We start from the raw sequence: 16,203 nt of genomic DNA on the forward strand, positions 1-16,203 counted from the left end.
CCTTCTTTTGGCAGAGGTTCCTCTTGATTGTAGAATCTGAAAATCTGTTGTCAGGGGTCTTGTACTTATACCCCTAAAAGTCTTTGAAGTCTTTGTGCAAGTGGGTCCTGAGCCCGGTCTGATCCAGTTCTGGGTGTTGCTGGAGCACTTTGTTTTCCTGGCTTCTGCTTTCTTTTCAGAGTGAGGGGCAGAGTCGTCAGCCGCCCAGCAGGAGGTGGAGCCAGCAGTGTGGCAGGCAGGCACAGCCCTATTCACTCACAGGTGCTATTTCCTCCCTCCACTCTACTTGCAAATGTCGCCATTCAGCAGAGGGCTGACTCAGCCAACCTCCTGGGGGATCCCCAGCCCCTGTCACTCTCAAGCCAGACAGTCAATCCACAAGCATGCCCAGGCACACAGAAGGGTCAGACAAGAGAACAGCTACTCTCTAAAAAGTACTATTCTCCAACTCGGGATTTAAAAACAACCTCTCCTAAAAGATGTGTTATTAAATGCTGAGCTCAGGGTTATCAAACACTCATGTCTTATCTTGTTCCTATGAGAAGATAGGCGGATAGCCATTGGCACCAGCCTCCCCCATGTTAGCCTATGGAGCAAGATAACCTTGCAGCAGTGAACACACAAAATGGCCGCGGTTCACTACCAGAGCACGGTACCTGCACTATTACATGCTCTACCTCTTACATACACTGCACCCTGCCCAGGGGGGTACCTCGGGCCTTCCAGAGGGATGACTGATGTGCACAAAAAGGGAAGGGTTAGGCCTAGTCAGTGGGGACACTGACCAGGGTGACATGGCAGTCCGGGGACTGAAAGCAGGCCTGCGGCGGCAGGCCTGAGACACCTTTTTAGGGCTACTCATGTGGGTGGCGCAATCAGCGCTGCAGGCCCACTAGTAGCATCTGTCATCACCAGCCCTGGCACACACAGTGCACTTTACTAGGGACTTCATGGTGATACAAATATGCCAATCAGGTATATCCAATCAATATGATATTTTACACAGGGAGCACTTACACTCTGGCACTGATTAGCAGTGGCAGAGTGTCCAAAGCATCTAAACCAGCAAAAATGAAATCCAGCACAGCATCAAAAATCCAGGTAGTAGAGGCAAAAGATAGGGGAAAAACCCACGCCAAGGATGTCAGGTCTAACACAGGTTAAATATAGGGTCAAAGTGATATAATGGGGAATGAGAGTAGCCATACATGAAACCTAAGCATGCAGCTTTAACAAGGGCAATGAAAGCAAATGGACTGAAAGGAAACCTTTTGTTTGCACACATTGAACTCTAATCAGCTCTTGATTCTTTATACATTTCTACAGGTTCATTTAATTTATGGTAGGAAGGAGGTTCTAGCAAGTTGAAAGAGTTGGGCGAAGATGATATATATGAGTGAAAGGGAGACAGCATCAGAAATACCAAAAGAAATTGTCTGGAAGATGAATGGGCCACTATCGACATGCTGAGCTACACACCTGTGGAAACTTTTTCATGTAGATACATATGCAGTATTTGCATAGTACCAGTCTAGCCAAAAGGCAGCAGAAAACTACATAGTGTCAAAGGTACGGTCAACCTGTGATTGGAGGGTTGGCTGCATTGCAATGTGCTGCAGCATTCCTTAAACTGATGCTTCTTCTGCTGTTTCCTGAATGAGAGTAGAGTTGGGGCAGTTGTGATGGGTTCCTTTAGGGTGAGTTCAGTGTCCAGGGTGAATCCAAGTAACTTGACAATGGGTGAGAATTGGAGTTCAAATCCATTACAGTGCATGTGATTGAACCAGCTTTGGACTTCTTGTAGCTGTTGGTCTTTTTGAATGCCAAGATTTCTGCTTTCGGAGGGTTACGCTGTAGGTAGGGGCTAGCCTTCTGCAGGTAGTTGCTAGCCTTCCCGGTCTGCATGAGATGCAGATAGTGAACGAGGCAGTGACGTCTGCAGCAGAGGAGATTTCCTGATATAGCTGTGAGTCATCAGTGTATTTGCAGACGTTGATGCAGTTGACGTTGATGAGCACACCAGGGGTAACCAAGCAGAGGTTAAAGATTATAGATAAAAAACAATTGTGAATTTAAGGTCAACCACTGTCGTTCCAATAAACTTAATCCGCAGCATGTTGTGTACAATATGCCCTACATAAAGAGACTGAACTACTCCCCTTACACTATTGCGTGCAAGACTGAATACATTTCATGTATTTATATGCCTATATGAGTAATGGGTAATATTAAATTTTTTAATATAGCGCAAAGCCACCATAATGATTGCCATGTCTCAGCTCACAAGGCTGTGTAAGCAGGACTAGGTCCCTGTAATGAGAGCAGAGGAGTAAAGAGAGAAGGGAAGAACAAAGGAAGGAAAGAGGTCAGTAGAATGAGAGGAAGCCAAGGAATATATGTCATGAGGCGAGCGCCTTGCAGGTGAGCGCAGGTGTACCTCTGATGTCAATGGAGATATCCATGGATCCCTATCAGTATGCCAGACAGTGATCCGGAGAGCAAGGGAACTTACGACAGTAGGGAACTAATGCACAATTGAATGTCACTCAACTTATCAACCTCATGAGAATGAAAGGCTGAGTTGGCCTTTCCGTGGCTCCAGTAGGCAAATATCTAATGTCATCAACAAGCTTATCTTGCCGGTTGGTGAAGCTCTATATGGATATATCCACTTGTCTGTGGCGTAATTTATTTTTGCATGTATCTGTTATATAAGATGTGTTCAAGCAGGGGAAATTACAGTTGTCTGTGTGGGGTAAAGAATAATACAACATGCACGCATAGCCCATGCCTATCCTATCCAAGCGCCATTTAAAGAAATAATGTGGTTTTAAAGTGTCCATAAAACTTGGTTTACCAAACATTATTTAACAGGCCTCACAACCCTGAGAAACATCTGAAAATGAAGGTGGTTTGGGTTCTGACGAAAACAGTCACCCAGGCCTAGTCATCAACTAACCACTAACATTGCTTTGTCAGCTTATATTCACAGCATTCTAAATGCATACAATGTGGGTCTGATACCCGAAAAAGTTGTAAATCTTCACCTATGAATTTACATGTACATGTAGGTGCAGACTTATTATTTTTGGAATACACAAACATACAAGAGGTACGCCTGGAAATCTGCGCCTGATTTGGGTTTGCAGGCTTACCTCTAGCAGCGTCATGTGACTATTCCCAGGAGAGCCTACTTCCTTTGTAGGGAGTTCTCCATAGTGGGAATACCACACAGTGGGACAAGGCTACTGTGCAAACGCACACTTTTGATTTTTATGTCTCCATGGGGAAAACATTTTTCCCTGTACAGGAAGCCCCTCCTCTTCTACACCCTCACCCAATGTGGGGGTGATCCGTTCTCCTTCCCAACCTGGAAGGGGAGTCACTCTAGCTCTTTACTGGAGTCAAACTCTGAGCACTTCCCATATGGAAAGGTCTTGAATCGCACTTAGGGAATGTCTACACATGTACTAGTTCGCGGGCGTTCCCAGACTTCCATGGCAAACCGTGCCTTAGTACGCCCTTCACACTCCTTCGGTGGCATTTATGAGTGTGGATTTCATGACACAGAGAAATCTGCACTCGTAAATGCATTTAATGCCATCAGGAAGCTCTTTGTGTATTCCTGGCAGGCAGGGCCGGTTTTAGCACTGGTGGCGCCCGGTGCGACAATGCTTATTGGCGCCCCCCCCCCAATGACCACCTCCACCACGGATTCCCTCACTAGTAGACTACCACCATTTGAAAGTGCCCCTCAAGTCTCCATAACCACTGTCTCTTAGATTAATTTTGTTTTATAGCGCCACTCATGCCAGTTTAAGATGTCAGAAAACTTTACATCACACACGCATTGCACAGAGACAATCAATCATCTCTTTGAAAATCAGTATAGGAAATGGTACATAAGACAGAGGACTACAAGGGGTAGGAGTCACATGTCATCCATACTGGTAGGCAGTATAGTTTAAGAGTCCTTGGACTGGAAAAGCACACATTCAGAATTTAAAACGTAACACCATTGTTAGGGGTTTTCTTCAATAAAAAGAATTGATTTCTACCCAAAAGAACCACTTTTGCTATATTAGGACAACAAAAGTCTGGACAAAAAATATATAGCTCTAATATTTTCCTTGCAGTTTGCATGCAGCTTGTGATGGCAGTTAATAGCTCACTGCTCTATATTAAGATTTTAACTTATAAACTGCAAGTAAGAAAAGGATCTCAGACAAAACCGGTAACCCATTGACCTTTTTATATTATATGCACTTCGTGAAGTTAATGGGATGCGCTCTTTGCAGCAGGCATGTTAACCCTCTGCCCGATGATCAGTAAAAATATGTAAATTGATACTTGTATAGCGCACTACTCACCCGTAAGGGTCTCAAGGCGCTTGTACGAATACCGCTGTGGAACCCATCCTGGCTTTCCCTGTGAGGCGTCCACTCCTGGGCACCCCCAAGGTGGAGGCCAGGCATCCTTAGCGTTGTGGGGGCCGTTGTGGAGATTAAGCAAGCTACTGCCCAGGGTTGCAGAGTGGGACTCCATGATTGGAATAGGCACCGAGGCGAGAATTATCAGGTCCGTGGAATTTTTGAGCCCAAGACCCGCCGAGGCGGGGAATTGAACACTGGTCCCGGGCTAGACCTCTGCATCAGGGTCTGCCGCTCTAACCATTGAGCCACACTTCTCCAAAACTTTCAGTAGACAAAGCTCCGGAGTCTCTCTAGGAAGAACATGTATCACTGGAGTTGTCATTTTTATTGCGAGGACAAACTACGCGGCATCCGGTGCTTTTAAAGCTTAAAGCGATGAACATGGCGCCCCCACCCCAAGTCAGCGCCCGGTGCGGTGGCTCCGATCGCACTGCCCTTGAGCCGGCCATGCTGGCAGGCATAAAAAAAGGCGAATTCAGTCATAAACCCAGGTTTAGGATCGAATTCACCTTTGTGAATTGGCCATATATTCTGTTTTACAAAGCTGTCACCCTTCTGATGACCTGCAATTATTTCTTCCAGAACATTTCTCTCCAGGACCCATCTTCAAACCTCATCAAATCTGAGACACAACAGCAGGAGACCTACCAGGCCATGGCAACCTGGAGAAGCTCTGTTCAGGAGCTATAATAAAGAACTGAGACATATTGCATGCGAGGGAAAGAGTTCTTAAGTTGTGCCTCACATTCCCTCCCCAGTCATCAAACATGAATAGCTGTGATGGCGATGCTTGTACCTCCTTGTCCAGCGATGCCTCCAGGTGCAGAGGTTTGTCAGACATAAGGAACTGCCGCGTGGTCTCCGCCATGGGCTGGGGGCCCGGCCTCTCGGGTGCATATTGGACTTTGCGAATAACAAGGCGCACGGAATTCCTGCGAACATTTTTAGAAAAGAAAACGTTTTTTCACTCAAAATTATTCTCTTTCTCTCACTGTAATCATTTGTTGCATTACATTGTTTCCTTGTCAGTTCAATGCGAGTATGTCATTAAAAGATGTTTTTGAGATAATAATGGAAAATGATCTATGTGAGTCATGACTCTATTCACTGGGAAAGAGATTACATTCACCATAAAAGGAGGCTGAATACTAATCAGACAATTTTCAGGTTAATCTGAGAAGAGAAAAATATGCCCAGCAGAAGGTCCTCTTTTCAAATACCACACTAGCAGTCTCACTTCAAAAAACACACTTTAACCAGAGAGATGCTGGGCTCGTGGTGATGAGATCAGGTGAAAAGGGATGTATGACGTTACAACGCATGCTGTTACAACGCATGCTGTTACAACGAAAGTTTTACAACGCGAGTGCATTGACAATGCAGGACATTACAACGCAAGTCTTTACATCGACTTGCACTAGATGGCGTGCTAACATTAAAAAAGTGTAATTTACTATTCCAACTCCAGTCCACGTAACAGTAGGGAAGGTGTTGGGATAGTAAACTACACTATTTTTAATGTTAGCACGCCATCTAGTGCAAGTCGATGTAAAGACTTGCGTTGTAATGTCCTGCGTTGTCAATGCACTCACGTTGTAACAGTTTCGTTGTGATGGTAGTGCGTTGTAAAAGTTGCGTTGTAAAGGTTGTTCCCCGGTGACAAGGCATGGAGGTAAATTTACAGAAAAAAGGGGATGCGGCGATCATTCCCAGAATGTGGGGACCAAATTATCAAAGACAAGTATACATGGGAAAGTACAGATTTACTATAGTTTATTTCAAGTGTATGTACCTTGACGACATATATGTCTTTGACGTATGTAAATGTGCAGCAAATAGTAAATCTATACTTACCTGACAACATGCTGGTCCTCAATAGGTTGGCTGCGATATTGCGTTATCTTAATATTCCCTACTCAATATTCAATACTACAACTAGTATTCAGAATTTCAGGCATGCACCTGTTTCCTCATGAGTAGAATTTCCGTATTTTAGAAATTGTGCATGTGTAAGGTTAGGAAACTGGTTATATATTTCTCCATAATGTTGGTTTAAATTTTTTCCTTCGCACTGATTTTTTCACGCGACACGCACAGAGTGGAGAAGTGGTTGCTGAAGCGTTTACCCACACTTTATGCATCCATTGCACAGGAGTCAATAAGGTGTCAGAGTGGAAGTGCAGACAAGGATCAGCGTGGAAGAGACTGTGGAACTGCACTTGAATTTCTGACTGCTCAGCTCATTTGTATTGCATTTTCTGGATCACTCTTCTGACAACCATTTAGCAATGCCTACTGCTTCTGTTCTAGTATCGCCTTTGACCGGGTGAATACTTGCACACTACGCTGATTCAACACCCGTAGTAACATCACCAATTCAACCACATAACCCCATGTTATAAGACCAACAGTTCCTTCTTTTCCACCCTGGGTCATCTTCAAGACCAACTGGTTCACTTGTAATCCCCTCAAAAAAGAACCCGGGTAACCCAGCAAAACACTGGTCACGTCTAGGGACACCCCCAGACCAGGAGCAAAAATGTCCCCAGACTGCAGACAAAACAATGAAAGACGGAAAAAGGATAGAAGGCACGCCTTCTGCGTTCATGAACCCAGGATCTGGAACAGCATCCCTATCGACATCAGATCAGCACCAACTCACTTACAATTCAGAAAACAGCTGAAGACACATCTCTTCAAAGAGCAGCACCTCTCACCCAGCAGTCTAGGTTTAACCTTCACCCAATTTGTATCTTCCAGAGAGCAATGCCACTTGTTCAGCACTCTGCCGCTCTCAACCTCGATTTGTGCTCTACACATAGCGATAAATACATATATAAATACACATAAAAACTTACATCAATCCTCCCTTTGTGATTCGGGTAGTTTGCAGAGTTTGTAATATTTTTTATGCAGATGACTGACTTTCATCTGGAACTGTTTCGTGAATCTGGTTTGTAGTGAATTAAGGACCTTGGCAAATTAATTAATCCATCACAAACAAGAGAGATTTCCCGTCTACTATATTACAAGTGGCACTGGATATAATGCACTTGTAAAATGGTGGACGGGATATCAGTAACATTTGTTATGGAGTAATCCATTTGCTGAAGTCTAAACCATATCCGAAGACTTGATTTAGTGTCTGCATGTAATGGAAAACCCATCCATTTATGCAGGAAAATACTAAATCCACAGCAGAATACACTGTCTCGATTTAAGAAATTGAGCCAATGTATTCTTCACCAAATGTAGCAAATTCCCTTGAGCACTTGGAGGGATTTCAATGAGCGCAGGTTCTATGGGGCTCATTTTGAGCTCAGTAGGACAGGAGCAGTCCCAAACTATGATAGTCTTCTGCCCTCACCAGTCTCCTACTTCGACTGCCACTTTTAGATGTGGGATACTGCAGGGGTGCCACCAGTAGAGGCTCATGTGGATCAGACAGTAGAATCATCTGGCTTGGCATCCCATCCTCCTCTGGGCTCATCTCTGTTACTATGGTGCTACCATCACTCATGTTACATACTTGGGACTCACAAACACGTAAAGAGGGGGTGACTGGGAGCCAACGAAGGTCCAGTACCTGGGCTCCGAATGTTATGGTCAAACCACATTAGGGAGGTACTGCTCTTATCAGTATCTCCCTAATTTGGTTTGAACATACCTGGGACTGTAATAAATCCAGGTCAACTCCTCGTAATTCAGGAAGATGACTTTATTGTATATAACCACCGACAGATACATAAACAGGTCAGCTCCTCAGTGTCCCGCTAGCCAGAATGCCGATCTCATCACAGAATCGTGAGACCCACATTCTGTCACCAGGACAACCATTGCTTCTATTTAAAGACATACCACACATGCAAATTACAACACATCCCCTTTATAAACAACACAAAACTTGCAGCACTCCAACTGGAGTGATACTATTAACTTTAAAGAAAACAAAATTCCTACATTCTACACACAAGCCTTACTGAAAGTAATTAGCACTAATATAGAACATAATCATCAAATCTTGCCGGAATGAACTTCCGTCTATTTGACTTCACAAAACCTCCCATCCTCCTTTCTGGAATCCCACTAAGAACATTAGCTGCACCTAGTTTCATGCCATTAAACTTAACCAGCCTAGACATGCTCCAAGTGCATCCATTGTCCAAAGTTACAACATTTTTCTTTATATCCATGATGACAAAAGGACCTGAAAAATTGGACAACCCTTTGTGACAATGTCTCGCCTTTCTCACCAAAACTTTATCACCAACATTCCACACCCTCTTCTTGACAGACCTCTTGTCATCATAACGCACCTTGTATTTTCTCTGATACTCAACAAGCCTGGTTCTCCTCACCTCTTCACTCACACCCTTGCTCATCCATTTCGGAATCCAGATTGGGTTTAACTTTGAAACTGCCAACCTCCCCCTAAAGGCTTCAAAAGGAGACTTTTGAGAAATCACATTGGGAGCTGTACGATGTGCCCACCAAGTTTCCCTCAACACTTCTCTCTAGGGAACCTTAGAATCTAATGCTCTCTGAACACAACTTTTGACCACTCTATTCATCCTTTCCGTGAGGCCATTGGCTTGCGGAGAATATAACGCAGTCTTCTGATGCACTATGCCTAGGCCCTCAAGAAAATCTTGCATCTCCTGGGAAACAAATTGTACCCCATTATCAGTTACCAGGAACCTGAGTACACCTTCTGAGACAAAGACATCCTTCAGAAACTCAATCACTTTCTTAGAATTAACTGTACCCATACACTTAGTAATTACCCACTTAGAGGTATAATCCACCAATAGCACAACAAATCTCTCTTGGAAAGGCATCAACTCCAAAGGACCCATGATATCTAACCCCAACTTGGTCCAAACTGCACCCGGCACATCCACCGGCGAAAGGGGAACTTGACTGGTCACATGAGACTTGTCATTGATAGCACACAAGTGACAGTCCTTCACTACTGACTCCACCATCTTATCCATCCCTGGCCACCAGTATCTTTCTCTGACCCTTGCTTTCGTGAGACTCCTACCAAGGTGCCCTTCATGAGCCAAATTGATTACTTTATCTCTAAGGATAACAGGCGGAACCAACCTATCTCCCCTCAATAACTTACTTCCACAAAAGGTCAAATCATCCCTTACACACCACAACGGTTTCAACACAGGATCAAGATCTTGAAAATTAGGCCAGCCTTTAGCTATAATCCCTTTCAAACGCACAAACACCTCATCTTGAGCAGCACCTGACAACCACTCTTCCTCAGAGAGTGTTTCCTTCACCACCCAGTTCACATACACCGGCTCCTCACAAACTCCTTCTTCACCTACCGGTAACCTGGACAGACAATCAGCTGACTTGTTGTTTAAACCTGAAATATAATGAACACGAAAATTGAATTCCTGTAACCCTTCACTCCACCTTTTAAGCCTGGGAGTCAAATGATCACTATGATGACTTGAGTATATCTGAACAAGAGGATGATGATCACATTTCACCTCAAACGGTATCCCCCACAAATAAAACTTAAAATGGTGTATTGCCCAATACACACTCAACGCCTCCCTCTATACACGAATAGTTAGCCTCCGCATCTCTAAGGGCCCTGGAAGCAAATGCTACAACCTTCTCCTCCCCATTTTCCACCTGCGAAAGCACTGCTCCCAAACCCTTAAGACTGGCATCAGTCGTAAGAATGGTTTTTAATCTAGCATCAAAATGACCCAAAGTCGGCATGGCTCCAATTTCTGACTTCACCAAATCGAAAGCTTTGTCACACTCCGGCGTCCAAACAAAATGCGCTCCTTTCCTTAACAAAACCCTGATCGGCTCAACTACACTGGCAAACCCCTTCACAAACTTGGAGTAAAACTCCGCCATACCAAGAAAAGATCTGACTTGCTCCTTGTTCTCTGGAGCAGGAGCCTTCACAATACTCTCAGACAACTTAAGTTTTGGTTGTATCCCATCACCAGAAATGACATGACCCAGATACGTCACAGATTTTAATCCTACCTTACATTTATCCTTTTTGAGAGTGAGCCCTCTTTCTCTCAACTTACACAACACCAATCTCAACACTTTCTCATGCTCACTTTCACATTTCCCATAGACCAAAATGTCGTCTTGGAAAAATAAGACATTGGGAAGATTTCCCAGCACCATCTTCATAATTCTCTGGAAACAGTCCGCTGCCGAAGCCAGCCCAAAAGGCATCCGTAAAAACCGATAAGCCCCTAAAGGGGTAACAAAAGACGTTAAGTGTCTCGAATCTTTGTGAAGTTTGACTTGATGGTACGCAGACGACAAGTCCAACACACTAAAAACCTTTGCCCCCTCAACAAACTAATACACTCAGAAATGTTTGGCAATGGTTGTCGATCCACCCAAATCCATTCATTTAATCCACGCAAGTCCACACACATCCTCACATCAGACCCACCGTCCTTGGGTGCCAAAACAACCGGAGACAACCACTCCGATGCCTCAATCTCTTCAATCACTTTAAAATCCAGCAACCTCTTCAGTTCCAGCCTCAACGGTTCCACCATCAAATTCGGCACTCTGCGTACCTTATGTACACAAGGTTTGGCCGCATTCTTCAAAATAATCCGGTGCTCAAAACCACTCAAGCAACCTAAAGCATCAGAAAACACATCAGGAAAATCCCTGACCAACGCCACACTGACATCCCCACCATCAATTGATGAAATTTTCCCACATGAACACTCACACATCTCATCCATCAACATGACTTGGTTCCTAGGATTGGTGGCATTGGGATTCAAAATTATTCCTAAATCACGTTGATGCCTCCACCCAAGAAGATTATCTCCCCTCACAGCAACATACACTTTTCCAGTTATTTCCCTCTGCTTAAATATGATCTTAGCAGTTGTATACCCAACAATATCTACCCGGGAACCCCCATAACTAAAAGGAGCAATATCCGGAGGCTGTAACTTCACATTCTCCAACCCAACCACCTCATCCCAAATCTTGTTACCTATCAATGTGAATGGCGAACCAGAGTCAGCCATGACAGTGAAATTATTGTTATTAACAGCAATATCACAAAAGGGCATAACGACTTTCCCAGAATCCACCTTGTCTTCCATTACTGAAAGATTAGATATGACAAGAGTACGAATTGTGTCAGAGGATTTCTCAACACTGTGGTTTTTCCTAGGAGACTTGCAAACCCTGGCATAATGTCCCTTAACTCTACAGTTTAAGCAAATTGAGTCTTTAGCATAACAGTTGGGAAAATTCGAGGAATGAGAAAAACTTCCACATCTAAAACAGCGTACTCTTTTAACATCAATATCACTCTTCTCGCGATCAAAAACATGTTGTTGACGAGGATCACGTTCACTTCGCACTTGAAACTCTTTGTCTTTATTATTTGTGAAGCGTGATTGAGTGTTTCGCCAGGCACTTTTATTCTTTGATCCCAAAGACACTTTAGCAATCTCTTCAGAGAAATCATTCTCATCATCACACTCCGATACGGAGTGAATGTTAGTCTTGTCTTTCTTCGCACTCTCACCATGAAATGGGTTACTGTCCACCTGATCTTTCCTGATCTCTTTCACCCAAGAAGAAGTGTTTTCTATTCCTTCCACAATCGCAATCGCTTCAGTCAATGAAGGATTGTTAGAAAGTAATTTCCCTTGTACCCTTGAACTATTGGTGCATCTCACAAGCTGATCCCTTGCCAATGAATCCGATAAATCACCAAAATCACATGTGCGTGCTAATGTCTTTAAAGCAGCAACGTACGTACCAACCCTCTCTGTAGGACCTTGAACCCTTGTGAAGAATCTGTGACGCTCTAAAACCACATTAATACGCGGTCCAAAATATTGTTCCAACATCGTCATAGACATTTCATACACATCTGATGGTTCTCCATCTCCACTGCCAATAGTTAAAGGATCCATGCTGTCATAAGTATTCCTCCCCTCAACACCCAAATTATGTAAAAGTATAGCCTGTTTCCTAACAGCAGAAAATGTTTCCCCCCCAATAGCCACAAGATACGAGTCAAACAAATTTCTCCATCTCTTCCAGGGAAGAAGAGGCTCTCCTTTTTCTGACAAAAATGCTGGGGGTTGATACATGCTGGTGGAAGTGGCCATACTTGAGTACTCTTGGTTCTTATAAATATAAGAATCTTTGTTAAATCAGGATTTCCAGTCTCACCTTTATGGCTCCGTTTCTATACTAAGTTGTTAGCAAAGGTGTAAGGTGCATATGTTTCAAAAACGCGAAATGCAAAGAAAATCTTGTATCCCAATCCAAGATGGCTGCTACTCTGAACGTGACGCGACGCGACGTCAGCGTCAGTGACACAGCACGTCAATTTGCGAACGCATTGCGCTTGACGAAAGAGAAGAAGCAGCGCGCGTGTCGATGCTCGTGAGCAATTCAAATCTAAGTAAGTGAGCAACGGTTATACAGTTCCTTGAATGTCTACGATGCACTCACGTATAGATTTTGCTGAAATGATCCTTATGTAGTAGTCGATCTCTCGAATGGTCTCCACAATTGTTTGACCGTTGATAGAAATTGCTCTTGACCCAAAATCTCGCAGTCCAAAATCCAAAATCTTCGAATAAGTCCAAAAAGGGGTCCGCAGGGGAATCGGTGGTCGTGACTTGTCCCCAATCAAGCTTGTCACCAGTAATAAATCCAGGTCAACTCCTCGTAATTCAGGAAGATGACTTTATTGTATATAACCACCGACAGATACATAAACAGGTCAGCTCCTCAGCGTCCCGCTAGCCAGAATGCCGATCTCATCACAGAATCGTGAGACCCACATTCTGTCACCAGGACAACCATTGCTTCTATTTAAAGACATACCACACATGCAAATTACAACAGACTGCCATGCGAACCAAGGTGGGCCCAGGAAAGAAAATGTGGAGATGTCCCTGACACACAGAGAGACAACTCACTGCATGTCAGACAATTTATTTTGCTTTTCAGTAACAAACTTCTGCTTTGAATGTCTGCTGCTGAAAAGCAAAAGAGAATGCTTGGTGGGTTGAATACATTTGGTCTTCTCCTCAGTAGTCACCAGAAATGGAAGTGGATCCACCAGACCAGTGGGGGTCGCTAGATATGGCGGGCATTCATCCGTAGGGTAGATGAAGGCCAGGGCACCTGCCAACCTGGCCGACTATCAGGCCGCCCACTGGCATATATTTAAATTAGCTGCTAAATGGGACTTTATTATTGTCTGTCTGTAAATTCAGGGATGAATGTAGACTGTGTCAGTGAGTTGTATCCTGTTTACTGCAGAAGGAAATCTAAATAAATATTGTAGGCTTTGAATAAATATTGCTGGCACTGGCTTCCCTTAAGCATGGTGAATGTGTCACGCTGGTGCAAAGAGGTGTGTGAACGTCATCAAAAGATTTCCAATGTTATAAATCATTCCTACTTGTCAGGAGAGGTATTTATTTAAGAACTTAGCATGAGAGTGGAAAAGCTTCCAACTGGAGATACAAATGAGTTATCACATTAGTGATTCTTGTCAGTAGTTTGCAAAATATTTCCTCTTGAAGGATGAGGGAGAGCTTTAATGAGACTGGACATAAAGAGGCAGGACTACATGCTATGAGAAAGGTTTGTGAAAAAATGAAACAGAATGTTCAGTCCCTTCTTGCACTGCATTAGAATGGTGCACATGCACACACTTTGCTGATGTCACTGATCTCTGATATATTTTGCACGTCAAAGACGTACTTGGCCTTTGGTGCGTAAAATATGTGTCAGAAGGTTACACCGTTTCACTCTCCAATTCACAAACATAGTCGCATCTTGGCAACCAAATTTTAATTTTCATGCTAAAACACAACTTATATATTTTTATAAGTTGCATGTTGGTATAAAAATTAGATATAAAAAGCAAAGTGAGACTGTTTCATGAACTGGACACTTAGGCCCTGATTATGCGTCGGGCAGAGTGGAATTACCGTATGGATTTCCACCAGACTTGATTCAGAGGGGGCTGGTGTATCCCCACCCAGGAGGGGCCTGTGTTCCTAAACCCGGTTTAACCTGAGTGTGGAAACGATTTTTTCGGGTCTAGTCTTGGCCAATGCTACTGACCCCAGGCGCTTAATTTATCAGAAAAGTCTCCCAAAATTGCTCCCATTACCAATAAACGTTTCATGAAAGGTCAGTATCCACAAATGTGGGCCACTTTTTCTTTCAGTGCCCGGGTCTAAATTTGACAGCTCTGTGCACCAACATTTTCAAAATGCAAGGATGCACCATATTCACCACAATAAGACACCCCTCTGCGTTTTCCCTAGTACTGGCGCTACATTTAGCTGCCTAGCGCCAACGTAGGCATCCTTACACCATAGTGATTTTCTATGTGCAGGAAGGTGCCTCTTCCTGCACATAAACAATCCATAATAGCTATTTGTTACTTCTATGTGTGCTGCAGAATGCAGCATACATTGAAGTAGCAAATAGTCATTATTCAATGATAGTTTATGTGCAGGAAGGTATCCATTTCTGCACATAAACAATCATTACTGGCTTTTTGTCCCAGCTCTGTGTGCTGCAGAATGCAGCACGCATAGAAAAAGAAATAATTAGGAGAAATAAAAGCATTTCTCCTCGTGCGTCATTCTAACTCCTGCTATTGCATGGCGTTAGTTTTTGGAACTGCCTCAGATTTACACCTCCTTGTAAATCTGGGCAGCATCAAAAAGCAAAGGGTGTTGTGGTGGAACACCCACAGCAACACCCATTGAATGCCCGTTTGATGCAGAAAACTGCGAGAAAGTGTGCCAACACCGACTTCACCTCTCCATCAATTTTAGAACTTCCAAAAACTCTTATTTTGCAGCCATATTTAGGTATTATGTCCCTCGTGGTTCTCGCTGAGTCATGGATTAGGAGCCTGTGGTCCAGACCAATTATTTGATCTGCATAAATGAGCTTTGCCTGAGGTTTTTTGTCTGTAATTTCTAAAAAAGAGAGAGATGTCTGACAATGCCATCTGCATGTCTGTATTAAGCGGGTATATCACTCCTTGGTAAGGGGCCTGGCCTTTCACAAAAAACACTACTACCACAGCCAGTAGAGTCTCCAATTTCGAGGAACGTGATCAGGAACATAAGCAGCAAGTTACAAAAGGACCAGTACCACAGTTGCCAGAACAGGAATCAGACGACCAGCAGCAAGAAAAAGCCAGTGATGCTACCAAGCTCCAAGGAGAGGCACAAAGGAACTTGGATGTGCAACAGCAAGTGAAGGTCACAATCAATATGCCATCTGAATATTACGATTGTGGAGTAAAGAACCAGTATGGCCAGTGGCTGGACATTGTAAAAGAGACTGAGAGCCATGAAACTACTAGCGAAACTGCTGAAAAGCTTTTCCACCACATTGAAGATGACCCAGGGAAATGGCCTACTACTCAAGATGATAACATACGTTCCCACCTAGCAGAAAGAGGACCTAGCAAAATCACTAAGATGGACTGGGGATAAGCCTTCTCTAACCCCCTGCCAGTACTTATAACTCACTTAAAGAGAAGGACTAACTAGCAACTTGTTAAAAGAAAAGGGCCACACTACTTGCCGTAAATATGTAGATTACTCTAGTAAAGGGTGAAAAACAGAGAGGGAAAATAAACATAGTTTATAATACTGCCCTCACCCACTTTGCTGTGGCATGCTTCATCATAGGGCCTCTGCAGACGCCCAGGTGCAGACCAACACGTTTGGAT

The 16,203-nt window shown here is 43.7% G+C and overlaps 1 protein-coding gene across 6 annotated transcripts in view; it reads right to left on the reverse strand.

Annotated features, from left to right (window-relative positions):
- ARRB1 (arrestin beta 1) overlaps positions 1-16,203 on the reverse strand; it is a 793,940-nt gene that overhangs the window by 112,224 nt on the left and 665,513 nt on the right. For all 6 annotated transcript variants that reach the window (XM_085623377.1, XM_085623373.1, XM_085623376.1 and 3 more), the window contains one exon: positions 5,230-5,365. In XM_085623377.1, the coding sequence (XP_085479503.1) occupies positions 5,230-5,365 (136 nt within the window). The remainder of the gene's footprint in view (positions 1-5,229; positions 5,366-16,203) is intronic.

Source organism: Triturus cristatus, chromosome 8 (assembly GCF_964204655.1).
Source record: "Triturus cristatus chromosome 8, aTriCri1.1, whole genome shotgun sequence".
Lineage (NCBI taxonomy): Eukaryota > Metazoa > Chordata > Amphibia > Caudata > Salamandridae > Triturus > Triturus cristatus.